Source organism: Natrix helvetica (genome assembly GCF_964273705.1).
Source record: "Natrix helvetica genome assembly, chromosome: 6".
NCBI classification, from domain to species: domain Eukaryota; kingdom Metazoa; phylum Chordata; class Lepidosauria; order Squamata; family Natricidae; genus Natrix; species Natrix helvetica.
Genome location: NC_138553.1, coordinates 24847338 through 24870330, shown reverse-complemented (window position 1 = coordinate 24870330; position 22993 = coordinate 24847338). Strand labels below are relative to the sequence as shown.

Here is a 22993-nt window from a genome sequence, read left to right as displayed (position 1 = left end):
ATTAGATAATAAATTTGCTGATCTCCCTTTTCCAGCTTCTATATAACTCATTCAAACTGTAGAAAGTCAACATCATTCCCACTATTGATTCTACATGGCACAAAGTGAGACTACAAGACATTACCTAATCCTTGCTGTTAGTGTCCTTGACATTAAGGTAAAGGTAAAGGTTCCCCTCGCATATCTGTACTAGTCGTTCCCGACTCTTGGGGGCAGTGCTCATCTCCGTTTCAAAGCCGAAGAGCCAGCCCTTTCTGAAGACGTCTCCATGGTAATGTGGCCAGCATGACTAAACGCCGAAGGCACACGGAACACTGTTACCTTCAAACCAAAGGTGGTCCCTATTTTTCTATTTGCATTTTTACATGCTTTTGAACTGCTAGGTTGGCAGAAGCTGGGACAAGTAATGGGAGCTCACTCCGTTACACAGCGCTAGGGATTCAAACAGCCGACCTTTCTGATCAACAAGCTCAGTGTCTTAGCCACTGAGCCACCACAAACCATGCTTAACATTAGGAACCATAATTTTAACTGAGTTCAGGTAGGCAAAGGATGGGGGGGACAATCCTACCCTAACAAACCACTGTATGTTAATTTTCTAGGCTGATAAACTGTGCTAAGCCATAAATCATAATTTAAAAAGCACAATGGCCAAATTCATTCTCTAGATTGAGCCTAACCATATTGTCTAACATGGTGTTTCCAAACCTGGATTCTAATATCTGAGAAGATATTTAATCTAAACAGCTGGAGGAAACCAGCTTGGGGAACTCTATGTTTGAATGGTACGATCAGGCCATAGATAAGAAATAGCAGAGGGTCTGATCTTTGATAACTGTAATCTGTCACTGTCAATCGAAAGCCACATCTGCAGAAACAAGAGCCAATGAGTCTTAAAAAGTGGGATGTGTGGCATTTTCTGTTGTAATAAATGGATTTGTTTTTAAAGGATACCAGGATGATCTACAACTTTTGCTCAACAGATTAATATGGATGCTCGACAAAGAACATGGATGTTAACTGCTGCCCAAAGACTGCTTCTACATATAAAATTAAACCACACCAAGAGGATTTGTATTAAAACAAGCATGAAGAATGGATTTTCTATCTTTGGATAATACTGAAAATATTACAGTGTAATTTATAATGGTTTGATCATAAAAGTTCTTCTTTTAAACCACATGCTGGTCATTTGGGTTTAATAAGAAATATACACTACTTCCTCAAATCTTACCAATCATAATCAAATGAACCTGAACTGTCTGGCAACTGAGATGAGACAAGGAAAAAAAAGCAGTGTAAATGGGCATAGATCTCAATAAAACCTTACAGTAGTAAATGTTAACAAAAGTTAACCAAGCCACATTTGTTTTTCAAGAATTTAAAACATTTCCATAGTCAGCCTATCAAATTAATGAAGATAGAAGAGTTTAGTTAAGCAGGCAGCCCTAAAATGTACTTTTAGATGGCAGAATGGATGAATGATTAGAAACAACTAATGAATTATTTAGTAGAAACAGAATCTGAACCACCTTTACTAATTTAGATAAATTCATTACGCAGATCAGTGGCTGGGATTATATAACATGCCAATTATCGAACAATTGTGCTTGTTTTTGGCTTGGAATAACGTGAACAAATAAATCACGTTTAAGGAAAGTATGTCACTTTGAAACCATGGGTTGCTTTAGCTTATTAATTGCAATTGTGACTTAGTGGTGTACAGAAATGGTGATAATTTGTATTTTCTTAATGTCTATGGAGATTCTCAGTCATCCAGATCATGGCTATCTCAAAGGTGCTTTTTTCAAAAGGCAACTGGACTATATTTTTTCTTTCAGAAGGAAGATGATTTTTAGCTTCTCATCCAAGAAGCTTCATCAATTCTGGCTGAGTGATGGAAGGTTTAGTTCTGACAGGAGCTAATTTGCATTTTCTGAGTTTTTATACCTGAACCAAATCTTTACATTATTTGAGGAATCAAACCAGGACCTGGCTAATTAAGCAATTACAATTTGCTTATCTGCAAATATATGCCCTTTGTATCTGCATAGTTTTTGTATCTGCATAGTTCTCTATTTCAAGAGAATGCATGCAGCCTCATGTCATGTGTTTATACTCTGCTCCTATTTTAAGGATTTATTCTTCCAGAACTTCCTCTTATGCAAAAATCATAAGTATCAGTCCTAACACACACACACACACACACACACACACACACACACACACACACACTCAATTGTCAGAAGAAACCCACGTATGAGGGAAGCTTAGGATTCAGGTGAAAAATGCTAACTCCTGGGAACAGCAAAAGGTCTCAGATTTATGAAACATTAATTAGATGCTAGTAATGCTGAAAGCAATTCCTTTACATGCAACATTTTTGCTAGAGTTTTTATATCTGCATTATTCAGAGACTTGCTTATAATTTCCATTTTCCTAAGTATACCATAATAAAGGAACCATAAATTTTGCTTTCCTTTGTTCCTCTCACCCAACAACTTGGTGTCTTTTGGAATTGGGTCTCTCGTCAATTTCCCAAAACTTATTTCCCAGATTCACCAAAACAGAGAGGATATATGTATGCTATTTCTGAAATGCTAAGTAACCAGTTTAAGAAGTTTAGTCCCAAATACCTTCCAGAAGGGTATTGGTTATGTTAACAAGCTATGCTAAAACATACCTTCGCATTTATTTCTATTGTCTACTTCTAATAGGATGAGTTGGATTAATATTGTTTATTCTAAGAAAATATTGCAGGTAGTCTTCGACTTAATCATTCATTTAGTGACGTTCAAAGTTAGAACAGCACTGAAAAAGTGACTTATGAAACACTTAAAACCGTTTTCACACTTACAACCATTGCAGCATCCCCATGATCATGTGATCAAAATTCAGACACTTGACAACTGACTCATTATTTGTGACGGTTGTAGTGTCCCAGAGTCAGGTATTGGCCTTTGCTACCTTCTGATGAGCAAAGTCAATAGGAAAGCCAGATTCACTTAATAACCATGGTACTAACTTAAAAGCTGCAGTGATTCACTGAATAACTGTGGCAAGAAAGGTTGTAAAATGAGGAAAAAGTCACTTAACAAATATCTCATTTAGCAACAGACATTTTGGGCTCAATTGTGGTTGTAAGTCGAGGACTATCTACATATACAGTAAAACCTCTTGTTCTCAATACAAACCATCTGCAGAAACCATTCTGAAGGATACATTTTTCATTTGTCTGTATCATTTTTCTTTTTTCTATGATTTGAGTACTGATCCCAGAGAAACCTAATGTACATATAAGTGTTTTCCAATCAGGGACAAGTTTGCATATAATGAAATGAAATGAATCTACAGTTACTAGAAAATGTAGGCTTGGGATCTCTCTTATATAGTGCAGAATAAGCCTGCAGTCACTATCAATTTATCTACTTTTAAGAAGCATCCTGAATCACCAACAATATTACAATAATCCAGTTTGCATAATGTTAAAAACATTAAACTAAACAACCACCCATGTTTTTAGTTCAAAGGCATGATCTAAAGAAAAAAGCTTGAGAAGCAGACAAGCATATTAAACAACTCATTGTGATTTTGGAATGCCTGATACTTCTTTGGGAATGAAATGTTGGTTGTTGGTATTATCAATTCACTTGCCATGTCTGAAAAATGTTTTTCCCCCCTGTACCCTCAAGTACAATAACATAATTGTATTGCCGCTGTAAAAGATGTCCATTTCAATCACATGTACACCCTACTCAATCAAACCAAACTTCATATATATTTTAATGTACAGATAGTTTAACGCCCATGGTTAACATGCTTACCTTTCTTTTTTCTTCATCTGATGAGTCAAATTTGAAAGTAGCCCTATTCTGAAGAAATAAGCAAAAGTGAATATACATTTTTCATACAGGCTTACAGAGTTTATTTTGCTAAAACAAACTTTAATTCAATGTTTGAACGTTTACCAAAATTGAGTTAACTTATTTTTCAATTAAAACTTGAAAAAAGGTTAGCTAGCAATTCATTTGCTTTCCATGCCTATGTTTAATTTACTTAAGACTGCTCAGTTAGCGATTTTTCCCCAGCCAATTGACAAACCATGCCAGCCTTAATACTCTGACAGTGCAATCCTAAGGATGTGTACTTAGAATGAAACCCAATCAAGTTAGAGGGGTTTATACAGGATTGCTTTATCAGATTATCACAATAGAGCTATTAGCAAAAGGTCCTTACCAAGATAGCACCAAGATGGATTTTACAAAGTATGAGTTCATGGACAACAGGTTACCATGACTATTAACCATGGCAACGAAATGGGAGCTAATAGGGGATATGGCTATTAAAATATTCAGCAGTGAAAGAGTTATTGCATCAACACTGTTCAAATAGAAGGTAATCTTGTGTAGAGGAGTATCCAAAGGAGTAGAGGAACTCAATTTCGGTACTCAACTCCTAACACACACACACACACACACACACACACACACACACACACACCAATGATCATATATCTAGCCAAATGAGGAATTTTGTTTTCTATTCTTCACATGATCAAAAAACCAATTCTAAAAATGAGGAAAGTTCAAAGTGTGCTAAAAATATGACCCTGGGGAAAAATTAAATCAGTTACTTGTTTTCATGGAACTTGATTTTGGACATATTTTTTTTTGCCTCTGAGGTGTGTAAAATATAAAATTGTAGCTCTAATTGTTATAGAACCTTTAATGTGGTTAACAGTGTCATGCCTTTTTGCTACAGACTTTGTTAAGTTCATAGGATAAGCTTGCATTTTCATATGCAAACACAGAAGAGGAAGTAATTCATGACCCTAAAGGAAGTGAGAAAGATTTTTGAGAATCTATGCTTTATATTCTGGAAAAATATAAATACTGAAATAGCAGAAATTACAGCCTACAATAGTGATCACCATGGCAGTCCCGGATAATGGGCATATTATTATTATTATTATTATTATTATTATTATTATTATTATTATTATTATTATTATTATTATTATTATTATTATTAATCCAGTGAAACAACTGGCCGCTGTGATACAATTGTATAATAATAATAATAATAATAATAATAATAATAATAATAATAATAATAATAATAATAATAATAATAATAATAATAATGAAAAAGTCGTGAAATACCAGGACTTAAAAATTGAAATTCAACGATTATGGCACAAGCCAGCAGTGGTAATTCCAGTGGTAATCGGCACACTGGGTGCTATTCCAAAAGCACTGGAATTACATTTAAAACAGTTAAAACTTGACAAAATCACCATCAGTCAAATGCAAAAAGCTGCACTGCTTGGATCTGCACGTATATTACGAAAATACGTTACGACGTCCTAGGCCCCTGGGTGGGGCCCGACTAGTAATCAATGCCAAATCCGGCGAAACAACTGGCTGCTGTGATACAATTGAATAATAATAATAATAATAATAATAATAATAATAATAATAATAATAATAATAATAATAATAATAATAATAATAATAATAGAACTGGGACCATCAGTTTGAGAAGGTTTTAGAGAATGAGAAAGTCAAGATCTTGTGGGACTTCAGAATCCAGACTGACAGGCACTTGGCCTACAACACACCTGACATAATAATTGAAAAGAAAAAAGTATGGTTCATTGACATTGCAATACCTGGTGATGCAGGAATTGAAGATAAACAGCAAGAAAAAATCACAAAATACCGGGGCTTGCAAATTGAGGTTGAGAGACCGTGGAAAAAGAAATCATGTGTGGTCCCAATTGTAATTGGAGCCCTTGGAGCAATACCTAAAGGGCTACCTCGCTATTTGACTCTACAAAAAACCTGGAACAACTTATATCCTCCAATGTTACCTTAGGTCCTTGGTTAGGACTCGAGCTGTTAGGCTACCAACCAGCCCCAAAGGCTGTGAATCTCACCAAAGATTAACCAAATAATAATAATAATAATAATAATAATAATAATAATAATAATAATAATAATAATAATGACAACAAGAATATACGAACATCGTATATTTTAAGAAGGTACTTGGTTAATACCTAGGATGCTGGCAGCAACCTGTATCAACCATTAGTGCCAGTCAATGGTATATGTGATGCATTTTTGAATGTTCAGTTGACTGAGTTTCATGTTTAATGAATAAAGTTAATAATAATAATAATAATAATGCAATTAAGAGAAAACAATGTTATTCCTGGGAAAGATACAAGAAATGGATTAATCTTAGAAAGAAAGATGATCGGCAGAGCTGAATATCTGGCCGAACAAAAAAGGTCAGCTTCCCACTACGCAGATAATGATGGCATGGCAAGGACGTTGCAATCTTTATGCACTATTACCCAGATTATGCACTTTGCTGGGAGGAGCTGGTTATGCCCAGCATGCCCTCCAAACAGCCACACAGGAGAATCAACTTCGCCCAGCCTTGTGCCCTCCGGGTGGAGATAGATGATGGACACGGTGGATCAACGCAGCTGGAGGGCACCAGGTTGGGGAAGGGGGCGGTTGAGGCATCTCATTCATTACAGTGTGTGTGTGGTGGTGGGCGCAAGAACCGGCAAGGAGGGCCGGTCAAGGTTGCCCAATGAAGGGCTGAGGGGCTCAGGGAGGATGCCCAGCTGGCAGCAGAGGCGGGGACAACCTCGGAGGCTTCTTCCATCCTAGCATCGTGCAAAGGTGCTCGAACTGCAACTCCCATTCTCCCCAGCCTTAATCCAAGCGGGGATTATGGGCGTTGTCTCTCCAGCACCTAGAGGGCGGGTGATGGGAAAGGTGCCCCGGAGGCTGACAAAGGGTGGGGGGGCGCCGCTAACGGAGAGCGAGGACCAGCGGGATCTTGTCAGTACCTGCTCGTTAAAACTGCTCAGGACCTGCTCGGCCCCGTCTCTCCCTCCGACCGCTGCCAGCGCCGCTTCCACCGCCATTCTTGACTAGGGCGCGGCCAGGCGGCCAGCTCCTTCTCACGGCCAGGCTGCAGCAGAAGCGGCAGCAGCAGCAACCACCGCCTCTTTTTTCTTTTTTTTTACTCTTCTACCTTTGACCTCGAATGACGCCACGGTAAACCCCGGCAACAGTCCCCGCCTCCGGAGGCAAAAGCAGGTCCCGATTGGCTAAGGGGAAAGCAGAAAAGGCGGCCGTCTCACCTTTTATTGGCCAGACTGTTATTTACCTCGGGGATGTTGCGGAAGAAATGGGCGTGGCATTCCTTTGGAGGATACTACATTTTCCGGCAGCCTTTGGGGTTTCCCCTTGGAGACGCTTAAGAAAGGACGTGAATGCATTATGGGCTGCTTCTTCTTTTTTGTTCGTTGTGCAATAAAGGGAAGGATGGAGGTGGGGAAGTTAGAATGGGAGACGTTTGATTCTATTCATCAGGGGTTCCATCAAAGCCAAGGCTTTCAATTTCTGTAATCAATGTGAGCTGCTCTGTTGTGTATGCGAGGGAAAAGCCCAACTCCTTGGGAATAAGTGTATTACCTGGGCTCATTGTCCTCGGGGCCTCCTCCAGCGATCTGAAACTGAAATGGACTTCAATTTCTCTCCCTCCCTCCCCTCTATTTAGCACGGTTCTCTGTGTAGCTTATACACCTCTTGCCCATGCTAGCAGGATCGCCCTGACGTTAAGCCACACTAAACACACTTCAGTGCAAGTGGAAATTCATTTAATTTCGTTTGTTACTCATGTGCTAGATAACAGGAATAAGAATAAACATCAATAATAACACGGGAAATGGGGACAAATAAATGGGGAGAGTAGGACAGGGACAGAAGGCACGCTGGTGCGCTTATGCACGTCCCCTTACAGACCTCTTAGGAATGGGGTGAGGCCCACGGTACACAGTTTAAGGTTAAAGTGGGGTCTTGAGGATGTTCATTCCAGGCGTTGACCACTCTTGTTACTGAAGTTGTATTTTAAGTTTGGAGCAGTTTACTTTGAGTTTGCATCTATTGTGTGCTCGTGTATTATTGCGGTTCAAGCTGAAGTAGTCATTGACAGGTAGGACAATGTAGCAGATAAATTTGTGTACTACGCTTAGGTCAGATGCTAGGCAGCGTAGTTCTAGGTTGTCCAAGCCCAACATTTCAAGCCTGGTGGCAAAAGATATTGGAGCAGAACAGATGTTTACTTTAAGCTCTAGTTTCTGGATGGAAAAGTCTTAAATGTATAGCTGGAAAGAGGCCTACTGATGAATATGTAGAGATACCTACATTCATACATGGGAATCAGTTTGGTGTAAGGTAATGATTAAGGTACCAGGCTAGGGACTTGAGTTCTAGTCCCATTTTAGGCCTGAAGCTAGGTGACCTTGGTACAGTCACAGTGGTGGGTTCCGGATCCCGTTGCAACCGGTACAGTGCAATGGGGCTGGGCATCCATCACATGCATGTGCGCATGTGTACTTACTGCCCGTGACCCTCCGCAATGCTCCAGCTGCGTTGCGCAGGCCCAGTACGCTGTGTGTGCGAAAGCCCCGATCGGCTCAAATACAGGTAAGGAGGGCGGGCAGGCAGGTGGGCCCTCTGGAGCACCGTACCAGAACGGTACCTGGTGCTCCCAGCAGGCACAGGTACACCCGTACCAGGGTGTACCGGTCGTATCCCACCACTGGACAGTCACTTTTGCTTAACCCTAGGAAGGAGGCAAAGCCAAGCCACTTCCCCCCCCAAAAAAAATTGGCAAGAAAACTGCAGGGACTCATCCAGGTAGTTGCTAAGAATCAAAAGCAGACTTGAAGGCACTTCCCCAAAAAGTATATATGCATAAAATATGTGAGTGCGTGTGTATACTTTTTATTTTCTTTTTTACTCTTGGCTATTCTTATATGATCATTAACAGTATTTTCTATGTTCTATTTCCATTCAATCTCAATCTGGAATTGAAAATAACATTTTGTGGATTAGAATCCACAAAAAACTACCGAATTACCATAATCAATATTGATTGGTGAAAGTCCATGATACAATTTTTGCTGTAACATATTCACACAACAGGGATGCGTGGCTCAATGGCTAAGACATTGAGCTTGTCAATCAGAAAGGTCGACAGTTCGGCAGCTCAAATCCCTAGCACCGCTTAATGGAGTGAGGTCCCATTACTTGTCCCAGCTTCTGCCAACTTAGCAGTTCAAAAATACGTAAAAATGCAAGTAGAAAAATAGGAACCACTTTTGGTGGGAAGGTAACAGCGTTCTGTGCACCTTCGGCATTTAGTCATGCCAGCCACATGTCCACGGAGACGTCTTAGGACAGCGCTGGCTTTGAAACAGAGATGAGCACCGCCACCTAGAGTCGGGAACGGCTAGCACATATGTGCGAGGCAAACTTTTACCTTATTCACACAGAGCCAACACTTGGACAAATATTACTTTTTGTTTTTATAAATAACATGTGTTCAAGGGGCACCTGGATCAAATTTCTTTGACACTGTCAAACTATTTGGTTTATACCACTCTACTTTAGCTCAAGGGATTAATAGTTACTTCATATTAATTTAAATAGTGCCTCCAAGAGAAGCCCAGTAGCAGAAGTGTGGTGATAAATGTACTTGATTTCACTTAAGTTTTTTAAATTAAAAAAGTTATTGGTGTAGCTTTGCACCATTTAGCTAATCATAGATCTAGAGCACATCTAGTGGAAGGATAAATTTAACTATTACAAATTGCACTGATTTTCTAGCAAGTATACCGAATGTAACCTGCTCCCAAATAAATTATTTTATGAGAATCTCCAGTTTAATAAACACCAAGAAATGTGAAGTCATTGTGGTGCTCATTCATACACTTAGAACATGTGTGTCCTTCACTATCTTCTTTTTATCTATTTATGCCCACAAATTGTTTCTAACATCCCTGTAATCTGCTTGAAAGCTGCACAAGGCTTATGAGCTGTCAACAGATTCTTCTTCATTTGTGGAAAGAAGCCGAAAGTGGGAAATTGCCTTCTGCTTTGTAGGTGTTAGGTTCTGGGAGAAGAATGGAGGTGAGGCCAGAGTGATTTCTAACAGCTCTTTATTCAATACTGCCTGTGAGGCAACTGAACTCCCTGGCTGACACACCTCCTTTGATAGGGAACTGCTCAGCCAAGCAACCAATCAGGAGAGAGTATTTTCCTGCTTCCATAGAGGACCAGAATGAGAACGTCAACTGACAACTATACACAATATGCAATACATAACAGCAGGTATCCCATAACACTTGCTTTCTAGATTGTGGCAAATGTAATATTTTGAAAATCACACTTCAAAGGATTTTCAAGCCCTGATGGAAGGATCTCCCTCACAGAAGGAGTTTGTTCACATAACAGCAACTGCCTCCAGAGGCAATGGGGAGTAACTCAGTTCACATAGCAAGCAAGCTTGAAGAACTTGTTCATTTCTCTAATGCTGTCTGATCATATCCTGAAGTTATGATATGGGCAACTACCAAAGAAGCATTTTTTTTCAGCATTGTGTAATTCATAGTGTACTCATATATTAAAATGTAAATTTTGTAATATGTGTTTTTTAATGCTGTACGCTGCCCTGAGTCCTTTGGGAGAAGGGCGGCATATAAATCCAATTAAAAAAACATAAATAAAACTGAATAAAAAAACTAAATTAAATTAAAAATAAGACAAGGCATATGTGCGTATTGACTAGCCCAGGGGTGTCAAACTCAAGGTCCAGGAGCTGGAGCCCCTGGGGTGCTTAGATCTGGCCTTCAGGGCTGCCCTGGAAATAGTGAAGGACTGGCCTGCAGTCAACAAAAATGGAGCTCAGGAGGGCCATGGGCGGCCCTCCTGCACTCCGTTTTCACTGGCAGAGGGTTGCAGGAGGCTGTCGCAGCTGAAAACAGAGCTTAGGAATCTGTTTTCGCTGGCAGAGTGCTTGGGCCACCATAGGCATCCCAACATGAGTGACATCGAAATGGCCATGCCCATCCTGGCCATGCCCCCTCGCCCCCCCAAGATGAAACCCAATCCTGATGCGGCCCTCAATGAAATCGAGTTTGACACCCCTTGACTAGCCCATTCCAAACCTGCTGTCAAGTAAGCATGACCTGCAAAGCACAGGTGGTCCTCATGTATTGACCATTTGCAGTTATGACAGTAATGAACAAAGTATCTTTATGACTAATCTTCATATTTATGACCTTTACAGGTCTGTAGAGTAAAGGAAAGCTGAAGTAAAAACATAAGCACAGTTCAGGTTTCATTTAGCAAACATTTTGCTTAACAACTGGTCCCAATTGTGCTTATTAAACAAGGACTACCTTTATTAGCTATTAGTCAAGAAAGGCATTTTTCAAGATTTTTCAGTAGGTTACTAAATGGACTGAGAAACTAGTCAGCATTATGTTTTATATTTGTGATCAAGAAAAAAGTTAAAAGATCAGAAATTAAATTAGAAAATGCAAAATAAATTCCATTTTCTTTATTGAAGATTGGAGTGTCCAACCAAGCACATGGCACAACTTTTCTGATACTAGCTAGATTTAATCTCTGCAAGTATTTGGCAGTTGGCTTCAGAAGGTCTTTAGGGTCAGTCACATCAGTGCTGATGAGCTGAAGATCAGAATCCATTAAGGGCTACTGATCTTTGGAGTAAATAGAAATCTGAACAAAAAAAGGTGGATTTATTTGATCAATTTAATTTCCATTGCTATTCCCCTCCTAAGTTTCTAGCCCTCCAAGAAAATATAAGACTTGGTCCATTTAGTGTAGCAAACACATGCATAAATTTACAACATGGCTAGGAGGACAAAGGCCCAAAGGTGTGTTGCCTGTGATACCAGAAAAATAACAGCCATAAGGCCCAGGTAGCCTGATCTTTCATTAATCTGTCCAGTTCCCTTTTAAATTGGTTAATTTATCATGAGATGGCAGCAAATTCCACACCGTATTAATTTGCAAATGTAATGCAAATCTCTGCCAACTTCTGTGTAAATCTTTATACATACAAGCATTTGCTATACCATAAGGAAACCCAATGATAATTTCACAGTATTTATTAGATAGGTGTTAACAGAAAATTAAAAAGAACCTTTGCAATGATGTTCACATTTCACAGGAGTAAAATCAGCGCAAAATCATACTTTGAATGCAGAGGAACCTGACTCACTGCTAAGCACCTGTAGTTGAAGCTGCTAGAGATACTGCAGATACTAAAGAACCTCTGCATTTAAAAAAAGTTTTATATAATCATATATATGTTCACTAGTACAAATAGATTCAATAGTTTCAGTTACTAATCATTATTTAATCATTGTTAATTGAATTGATCTAATTGGTTGGCTGTTGTTCCCTGAACTGTGCACAATCAATCATATTTCAGCTTAGAATAATGTGCAAACATTGTCAATGAACACATCCTCTAAGGGTGGAAATGATCACAGGACAATAAGACTCTAAATGAACCAAAGAAATTCACAAAAGGAAACTTTCTTTTCTTTTTTCTCCCCTTGTGTAGACTAGGATACATACTCAACAACTGGAGATGAATGGAGGAAGATAATTATGCTTAATCAAATTTGTATGGCCATGGGAAACATCTTTCAAGAAACAGTTTCCTAATGTACCAATCTATTTCCAGAAGTTCAAACTTCATATTAGCGCTTTTATTTAAGAAATGTATTTATGAAAATCCATACAGCCATCCAATTCACACAGAGCAAAATTCTACATCTCCAAATCAGACATGCCTTCCTCATGCCATAGCCCCAGAGCAGCTACAGATTTCTTGAGGATTGCCTTCTATAACTTTTTGAGACAATCTCAGTCATGAAAATTTACAAGCATTCTGAGTAATCTCATTTGTGCATCATTTTGATATTTGGATAATAGTTACCACCTGATCAAGATAATTATTGAAAATTCTCTCCAGATCCAATGATGAGGGATTAATCAGGAACATCTATTCTGTATAAACCTAACATTTTGGAGTTGTGGGTGTTGCAATTTACTTTGGGTATTTATATGATTTAGAGCCAGTTTGGTATTATGATCAAGGTACCAGGCTAGAAAGTGGGAGATTGTGAGTTCTACTTATTCCTGCCTTAGGCACAAAAGTATCTGGATGACCTTGGTCACACACATACTCAGAAGGCAATTATTCATGAATAGTCACCAATATGGTATTTAATTGTAGGTGACTTCCTTCATAACCAAGAGTTATAATCTCTCAAGAGTCCCAGAACTGAACATATTTTTGACAGTGAAATCTGTTCAGCTCAAAAGCAAACGACACAAAGGATGGAATACAAAATGGGGATGCCATTGTTCACTGTTCAAAAGCCTTCTTCAATAACTTTTTTCTTTAAATTGATCATTACCTGGGTTTTTTAAAAAGTCTCTTCAAGTCAGTGTTGACTAATGATGATTGCCTGGACAAGATTTTCAGAAATGGTTTGCTATTGTTTACTTTCTGGGTCTGAGACAACCCAAGATCATCCAGCTAGCTTTCATGCATAAGGCAGGTCTAAAACTCGCAGTCTCTTGGTTACAAGCCTGATGCCTTAACTCAGGGGTATCAAAATCATATTGTCACAGCAGCATCATGTGATGTATTGGGACTTTTACCCCCTTTGCGAAACTGGGTGTGGGTGTGGACAGTGTATGACACATTCATCCTGTGGGCGGGAGTTTGACAGCCCTGCCTTTGTTGTTGTTAGTTGTGAAGTCATGTCTGACCCATTGTGACCCCATGGACAACTTTCCTCCAGGCCTTCCTGTCCTCTACCATCCTCTGGAATCCATTCAAGTTCATACCTACTGCTTCGGTGACTCCTCCCAGCCACCTCATTCTCTATCATCCCATTCTTCTTTTGCCCTCAATCATCCCCACCATTAGGCTCTTCTTCAGTGAGTCCTTCCTTCTCATTAGGTGGCCAAAGTATTTGAGTTTCATCTTCAGGATCTGGCCTTCTAAAGAGCAGACAGGGTTGATCTCCTCAAGGACTGACTGTTTTGATCATCTTGCAATCCAGGAGTCTTCTCCAGCATCAACATTCAAAGGTCTCAATTCTTTGGCACTCAGCCTTTCTTATGGTCCAACTTTCACAGCCATATATTGCAACTGGGAAAACTATCGGTTTGACTATACGCCCTGCCTTAACCACTGCACAAAACTGGCTCTCTTAATTTATTACTAAGCGATCATTAAAACATTGGGAGGACAATGAGAAATAGCGTTCACGAACAAGCATAGGAAGAGCCCATTTCCTTTAAAAAATGTTGAATTACAAAAGATTTCTGACGGGCTATGGCTGCAGGAACTGCTTACGTAATTATAGTTAAGAATAAGCAGCCTGTTAATCCTCTCCTTTCTGTAGCTACCTGGAAAAAAAATTCTGAAAATCTCTGGAGATTTGGGGGAAGTCTCTGCAAACTACCACACGTTATTCAGGATCAGAAAACATCTCCCCCAACTTTTTTGTGGAGGGTAACATAGGTCTTGAAAAGGAGGGATGAGTATGACCTTACATTATCTTGTTTCAGAAAATTGCTCTTATATCAGTTGAGGAATCATTCCTACAAACAAACCATCAACTCTCTACAGATACTTTGCAGAACAGAAAGCAGGAAAGGTCTTCTTTAACTTTGGTTCCAAACTTATTTATTTTATGTAGTATACAGTAGATAATCTTTCTGACACATTTAGAAGTGTAATATATATAAACCACCATTCTTGGTTCCTTGTCTAGATCTTAAAATATTTCAAGTTAATTAAGATAATATTGGTTCCATTTTTATTTAGGTGTGAAAAGTCTTTTTTTATATATATATACATACATACATATATATTGGATAACTGTACAAATAACACAATTCCATTTTAACCATAAACAGTTATCACCACAGTTGAGTGCTATCAAATATTTTATTTACAAAACAATTATTAAAATGCCTGATGCCAGATTTTCTTGTAATATCTTACCCATAGGGTAATAAGTCCACCATAATTACTAGGTGCTTTTTAGATAATACAGAAGTATAACACCCTATGTTAATAGTTCTTCTACAAAAAAATTCACAAAGAACTATGAATTTGACCAAAAATATCAATGAAAATAAGACTCAAAATTACAATTTCCCCTTACTTTACATAACACAGAATAGGTTTAAAAAGGCGCAATTTTGAAATGTGTATAAATGTAAGGAATTGTCTTAGCAAAGGAGCCCAGGACCAGGCATTATAAATTAATTGTCATCTTTTATGATAAGTCTCACACATGGTAATTGCTTTCTTTTTGATCTCATAAGGTTCTTATCATAGCAATTGTCCCATAGGAGTCCAAATAGCCCTCTTCTTGGATATGTTTGTGCTAATTTCCATAGTCTTAATGTCCAACATCAAGACTTTGATAGATAATATTTAGGACTCTTTCACACATCCAAATGGACTATCCAACTACTAGCTATCATTTAGATCAGTGTTTCTCAACCTTGGCAACTCCTAACTTGTATGGACTTCCAGAATTCCCGAGATAGTATACCATTTCTCTAGATCACCATATTGGTTTACCAGCAACTTCAAGGAGAAAGAAGACCTAGGGATGTGTCTTCCATCCAGGGTCAGATTGAAAGCAATGTGAAGTTATGGAAGGAAGGATTTCACTAAGGCTGATGTTACACACCCATATGTGAGCTGCTCAGTAGATGCAGATGTTTTTTTCCTACCTGGTCTTTACAATACACTCCTTTTCTTTCACACATACAGTAATGTTCTATAGAAATGGGGCAGCGCCCCTTGTAATTAAGGATGCATTATGTTTAATAACAATAGAGTGATATAAATACTGATAACATAGTACAAAACACAGTAATTTAAGGCAGTGATCATTCAATGTTACACATCTTTTCTTTAAGGTGACACTTATTTGATCAATGGGAAAGTGCACCACGATATAAAGGTACAAGTGAAATTCACCTAAACACAACTACCGTAATGTGCTGCTTTAAAAAGCCTCAAATATCATTAGAAACTCAGGGCAACAGTAACAACTCTGGAGAAAAGCAGGTGGGGGTTTCTAAAAAGAGGCAAAAAACTTATTTCATTTTCCTTTAGTAAACATTTGCTCATTCCAATGTGTTTTCCTTAAAGATCATTTACAACCTTTCAGTGAGAAAATATGGATGCTAGTCAAACACTGCATGTCAAATATCTTTACAAATCCCAGATATGTAAGCCAGGATTGTGATCACTGCATTACACGTTGCGTTGCATGAAGCCATTACTTGTCTGCCATGTGACACGTCGATGCTGCAGGAGAAACTAGGAAGAGCAGTACAGAAAAGGAAGGAGTTATCTTCCACTTTCTCTTGTTTACCCTCTCTCTCAATCTGCTTTTCTAAATGGGGACTGCCTACCTTCCACCAAGAAGCTAAAACAAGCATGTGGAACAAGCATATGAAATGGGAAATGATACCCTCATTTTGCCTGCCTGTAGTACACTTTAAAATCTTATCTATTTTTGTTTTAAATAGAAAAAAAACGGAAGCAATCTGGTTTTAACCCTGAGCTTATTTCTGGCCCATAGGAAAACTGGGTGCTTCTCAGTCAACACTTCTAGCTGTGAAATTGTGTAGGTTGATAATGATAAAAATGCTAAGCCATGCGCTGAAAAAGAAAGCATGCCCTCCTCACTGAAAGATCTCCCCTATCTATCTTGAGGGTCTAGACGTTTTTAAATTGTATTAATAGCTGCATTAGAAGGAGGGTTTCAAGAAGCTAGCTCCACACAATTTTAACCAAAAAAAAAAATGGACTCAAGACAGGAAAATTAGAGGATTCTGTTTATGGTAGCTTCGTGTGATGTAGATTATTAAATCAAGACTTGTATTTTTTTGGGGGGATGTCCAGACTGGGTGAGTTTAAAATCCATTATGCTTCCATGGTGTGCTGAGGAACCTAGGCCTGTCTGATGCAGATAACTTCTACTGCAATTGTAGGTTTATGAAGCAGAGGGAGAACATTCAGTGATAATTGAAATAACATATATTAGGGCAGATTTTAGCATGTGAAGAAAGACACACAATGAAAGACACACCTTGGCCTACATAATGCTAATAGCAGCGCTAAAACCTTGCTTGCTTGGAGGAACCATTGCACTGGCCTAGAGCAGTAGAGCATGCCATGCTTATAGTCACGTGCCCAGGAGATTTCCCATCTTCATAGTCATTACCAATGGCCACATAAGACTCCCGTTACTCTACTAATAGGCATAGACATTTTTGTCTGTGTTTTTTAAAATTAAATATGTAGGATTGATATTATTACCAGTCGTGTTTATTTTGCCCATCCTGTGGTTGCTTCCCCATTGATGTAAGCAAAGCCAGGAAAGTGTTGCATGTGCTCATATTCAGAATTTCTCCGTGTGGTTAACGGGGTGTACATGTCATTGGAATTTCCATATCTTGTGGAATGCATTGGTGGACTTGTATAGCAAGGGTTTGCTGAGGGCACCTCTGGCCAGCGAGGTGTAACTGGAGATGGATGCAATCTTGGGGTGCTGCTCATCAGGCATGGCTCCATCCGTGAAGACGGACTATTGAAAGGGTACTAAAGACACGAAAGTATATTGTCAAAACGTTTGTCATGCAATTACAGTTCAGATTCCTCTGCCCTGACACCTCCCCCCCACCCCCGAAAAAATTTGCAAATTCTGACAGAGCTGTCTCCTTAACTTTTTATAGTGGGAAATATAGAATTACAAATACCTGGGAAAATAGATAGATAATCTATCACATAAGGAGGTAGGCAGTAAAAAGAATGAAGAAATAAAAAATAAAATAAAAACACAATGAAGTAGAGAGAGATGGGAAGGATGGAAATCCCGGTTACAAAGTAGGAGATATAAGGAACATACCAAAGACACATAAAGGACTCAAATGCCTATAAACCCTCAAAATTTAGGGAGCAAACAGGGTGAACTTGAAGTATTAGTACATAAAGGCAGATATGATGTAGTTGCCATTACTGAAACTTGAAAACTTTTTTTTCTCATTGGCAGTGCAGATTGAGAGACAAGAAAAGAGTCTCCTTAAACATGGCCATGGATTCGATAATCCACCATTCCTCATTTTATTAACATTCTGAGGCAAGCAAGGCCAGACAAAAAGAAAGGGCTAATAAGCAACTGTAAAAACAAGGGGAACAGGGACACAGTGAGTTGTTTCTCTGTATAGCCAGCCTGGTCACTCCCCTCCCCCATTCCCCATTGATGCAGCTGCGTTTATGAATATGTCATGAATATAAGAAAGAATAATTGTTGGAAAATAATATGCCATTGCAAATATGTAGTATTTTTTTACAATAAAATCTGTGATGGCTGAAGCCCCAGCATGGAAAGATTTGTACGGGTAGGTCAGCTAATTGCAAATGAGTCAGGGACTTTTCCCCCCACTTCCAGTGAAGAGACTATTGAGAAACAATATTTTAAAAATCCGCCTTGGACCCTGCCTGCCTATTAACTCCACCAGTGAAGCATCTATTCAGCCTTGTTGGAGTGTCCAAGGCTTCACCATCTGTGCGGATGCCTGCCCAAGAAGCCGCAATCACCTTTCACACTCCGCATCCGGTTTAATGAAGGGTGCTTAAGCATGCTGATCTCAAAACACTGGGGCCTACTGATCTTTGCGTAGTATAAAGGCGACATTTGTTGGAGAGCTCTTGACAGGAAATTACCATTTTCTGGGTCAACTCACTTGCCATCCCCATGCTGTTGAACCTTGACAAGAAACACTGGCCCCTTTAAGTTGGGGTGACTTTAAGATGATGGTTGTTAAGGCCCTTTCTCCCCCAAATTTGAAATGAGCTCTAGTTCTTTCCTGTTATTGTTTTAGAAAATGCTATTTTAAGTTCTCCTCCACCCAACCAAGGTTGGGTTCTTGAAGATCAGGCCAAAGAATAATATCTTTCTTCTTATCCTTCAGCTTCCAGGTTGATTATGCAGAATTTAAGGTGTCTCTCTTCAAAGCAAAAATATTTTCCTTATGAATGCAACCCTTAACATGATAAGAGTTGTTTTCACATTTTAGAGAATCTGATATAAAGCAAAATATTGCTTTCAAATATTTAGCCTTACAGAGTTGTAATATATTTCGCTGGTCTTTTAAAAATGGCCATTGGGTATGGAATGTATGTTGTAAAATCAAGATATAATACAGATTTTTTTAAAAAATGATGGTTTTATATATAATATCACAATCCTTGTTTTCCATGTCAAATGCTTCCTCCATCTTTCACTTAATGTACAATATCATGGGATTATTGAGATTCAGACCGAAACCAAATTTATTGGTGAATTCAGAAGACAGCCATATTGGTCTAGTGGTGAAGGCAGCAGGCTAGAAAGCAGAAGATTGTGAGTTCTAGTCCTGCCTCAGGCATGAAAACTGACTGGATGACTTTGGGTCATTTACTCTCAGCCCAATTCACCTCACAGAATTGTTGTGGAGAAAATAGTCAGTGAAAGGAATATTAGATATATTTGCTGCAATAATAACAACAGCAACAATAACAACAATAATTATATCAATGGTATTTGTGACAAATCTTTAAATGTTCACTTGATTAAGTTTCATGCTTAATGAATAAAAGAAATAATGATGATGATGATGATGATGATGATGATGATGATGATAAAAACAATGATACCCATTGTCATCGGGACACTTGGTACCGTGTCCAAGAATTTTATAAAACACATCAAGAAATTGCAGCTTCCTGCAATAACACCAGCAGAACTGCAAAAAACTGCACTACTCGGAGCATCGTACACCTTAAGAAGGTACTTGGTTGATACCTAAGACTCTGGCAGCAACCTGTATCAACCATTAGCACCAGTCAATGGTATTTGTGATGCATTTTTGAAGGTTCAGTTGACTGAGTATCGTGTTTAATGAATAATGTATATAATAATAATAAAAGTGGGATTACAAAATCCTGCTCTAGCTCAGGATACAGTCCTCTACTGTCCTGTTACTACCCTCTCTCAGTGCCTGGAGGCTGTGGGAGCCTAGGTGTATGGACCCCCCCTAGATCCGGGACTTTGTCATCTTTAATTCTGGATGTGGTTGCACTACTCCAGATGGATCCAGTCCGCAAATTGGGGGTTCACGCACGCTCACATTTGTGAACTGGTAGGGAAAGTAAGTGAATACCACCCCTGATGGGATACAAATAACTCAACAAGGTGAAGGATGCAAGTGCCCTGAACCTAAGAATTCACCCATCCATGCTCCATTTAAAGAAAAAAAAATCTTGTTTTTGTTCACACATATTATTTTATTCTGCTCAAAAGCAGTAAACCACTGTGGAAAATAAAATAGGTACACCAAACCTGGAGGCCCCTAGAAGTTCCACTTTAGAAGTTTAATTGTTTGCTGTTCATAAATATTATAAGGATATAGCCTGCATTTGTCAGAACTTTGCCAATTTTCTTATCAACTAAGAAACTTAAAAGCAAATGAATAATCAAACACTAAGTGGGCACATGTGAAAAGGGACAAAATTTGATCTTGTGGCCTCAGCTACCATCCTGGGGTTTGTTTGTTTTTTGAAATCACTTCTTGTGGCTGCCATGATGGGTGTTTTATTTAACCCAGGAGTCCCAACACCCAGGGCTCTCAATGGATCGGCATTGGTCCGTGGCATGCCAGAAACTGGGCCATGCAAACAAGCGAAGCCCATCCAGGGGATGCAGGCAACACACAAAACCAAGCCCCGTCCAGTCTGCAGAAAAACTTCTCTCCATGGAACAGGTCCTTGGTGCCCAAAAGGTTGGCAGGGGGGGGACGACACTGATTTAATGTAATGAGCTAGGAAATTGATGGGGCGGGATTGACACTGACCTGTGAAGAGTTTCTGTGATAAGCTGAGTAATGGAGGGGTGCAGAAATAGTGCTGTCATGTGGTAAAGATGGATATTGGCTCTGCATTGGGTGGGAGTGCTGGTTTCCGTAAGTACCATAGTTGTAACTTCCCGTGTACCTGGAAAAACATAGAATAATCTTGGAACTGTATTTCATACAATAATCCCTTCCCCAAACTGAGGCTAATTGGAAATGTTAGTTTGGTCCAGTGGTTAAGGCACCAGGCTACAAAGCCAGATAATGTGAGTTCAGGTCCCACTTTAACCATGAAAGCCAACTGGATGACCTTAGGCCAGTCACACTCTCTCATCCCAACCCGCCTTTACAGGCTTGTTTTGTGGAAAATAAGAGGAGGAAGGGGTGTTGGAGATGCCACCTTGAACTGTTTGAAAAAAATAGTAATGATAGCAATAGCACTTGGACTTATATACCACTTTACAGTGCTTTAGAACCCTGTCTAAGCAGTTTACAGAGTCAGCATATTGCCCCCAACAATTTGGGTCCTCATTTTACCCACCTTGAAAGGATGGAAGGCTGAGTCAACCTTGAGACTGGTAAGATTAGAACTGCCATCTCAGCAGTCAGCAGAAGTAGCCTGCAGTACTGCACTCTAACCACTGTGCCACATGGCTCTCATGATGGAATATAAATAAAACAATAATTCAAAGGGGCAATGCTAAGGATGGGTGTTGTATGCTAATGATTACCCTTTCCTCTGCAAAAAAAAAAGTATTAACCTACCCATGCTCTTCTCTGTGGTGATAAACAGGTATCCTGTGTGTCACAGATGAATGAGGGACGTGAGGACTTCTCATGCAAGGCAGCGGTTGAGAGTTTTCAGCAGGTGATCCAGCAGCTGTAGTTACAGTATACGTGAGAGACCATGTATAGGACTGCATGGCCCCTACGTAAAGCAGAAAGAGTTAGTTAGCTTCAATATACTTTATAATCTCCACTAAAATCAAATGCAAGGATGCTCTGTAGATTTTGTAGATTCCAGGAGGAGGAGGAGGAGGAGGAGGAGGAGGAGGAGGAGGAGGAGGAGGAGGAGGAGGAGGAGGAGGAGGAGGAGGAGGAGGAGGAGGAGGAGGTCTTAAATTGTCAGGGTTGGACACTCCTGCTTTAAACGATTCAGTATTAAGAGCACAACTGGGGTCAGATTGAGGAAGAGATGATTGCAAATGTAATTGCAATAGTTAGCTTTGTCTCCTATCAGATTCCAGAGAGGTTTACATTTGCAAATTGTTCCCAGAAGATGACTGAATAGGCCTTGTAGCACAGGAGTTGAAAAATGGCAAAGGCTAGAAGTATTTACCTTCCCACCTTCCTCACATTAATATATAATTAATTAATATACTCATTCCAAACAGTCTTTCCAAACCTTTTCCTTTAGTAAAAGCGGTAATCAGGACTTTATGGTAGGCATTTGCAGGTGGTATTTACTTTCTCTCTAAGGCCATTTTTATTACCTCATAGAAGGAAATTTTGATTGCGGCAACTCATAAATTGCATCTTACCCTGAGGTAGGATGGGCAGCCAATACATTTAATAAATAATGAATAAAAAGGATATTGTAGACTGGAAAAACTGTAGAAAAGATAGATAGATAGATAGATAGATAGATAGATAGATAGATAGATAGATGGATGGATGGATGGATGGATGGATGGATGGATGGATGGATGGATGGATGATAGATAGATGATAGATAGATAGAGATAGGTAGATAGATAAATAGATAGATAGATAGATAGATAGATAGATAGATAGATAGATAGATAGATATAGATATAGATATAGATATAGATATAGATATAGATATAGATATAGATATAGATAAAGACAAGACAGACCTTGCCAGCTGTGCTCATTTCTTGATCAGGAGGCTGTCTAAATGATCACTCATACCTAATCCCCTCACAGATAGATCACAATACTGTGCTTTGCATGGGACTATCCTTGAAGACCATTCAGATGATGTAGCTCCAGAATGAAGCAGTATAGCATGTTTTAGGCATGGCTTGGTGTGTTTATGTGACAACCCTATTCTGAGAGCAGCACTGGTTGCCAGTTAGCTTCTGAATGCAATTTAGGGTGGTTATGACCTATGAAGCCCTTCC

The 22993-nt window shown here is 39.2% G+C and overlaps 3 protein-coding genes across 3 annotated transcripts in view; all 3 read right to left on the bottom strand.

The window, feature by feature from the left end:
* The window catches only part of RIC8B (RIC8 guanine nucleotide exchange factor B), a 33222-nt gene extending 26161 nt beyond the window's left edge, over window positions 1-7061 (bottom strand). Inside the window, exons 1-2 of the mRNA XM_081957283.1 lie at window positions 6869-7061; window positions 3825-3872 (exon numbers count right to left, since the gene is read on the bottom strand). Coding sequence (XP_081813409.1) covers window positions 3825-3872; window positions 6869-6946 — 126 coding nt within the window. The 5' untranslated portion in view covers window positions 6947-7061. The remainder of the gene's footprint in view (window positions 1-3824; window positions 3873-6868) is intronic.
* The window catches only part of CRY1 (cryptochrome circadian regulator 1), a 301323-nt gene that overhangs the window by 119384 nt on the left and 158946 nt on the right, over window positions 1-22993 (bottom strand). The window lies entirely within an intron of this gene.
* Window positions 16427-22993, bottom strand: part of RFX4 (regulatory factor X4) — a gene marked incomplete at its 5' end in the record, with an annotated part of 86418 nt that continues 79851 nt past the window's right edge. The window contains 3 exons of the mRNA XM_081958295.1: window positions 16427-17559; window positions 20853-20991; window positions 21615-21777. Of these exons, the coding sequence (XP_081814421.1) occupies window positions 17287-17559; window positions 20853-20991; window positions 21615-21777 (575 nt within the window). The 3' untranslated portion in view covers window positions 16427-17286. The remainder of the gene's footprint in view (window positions 17560-20852; window positions 20992-21614; window positions 21778-22993) is intronic.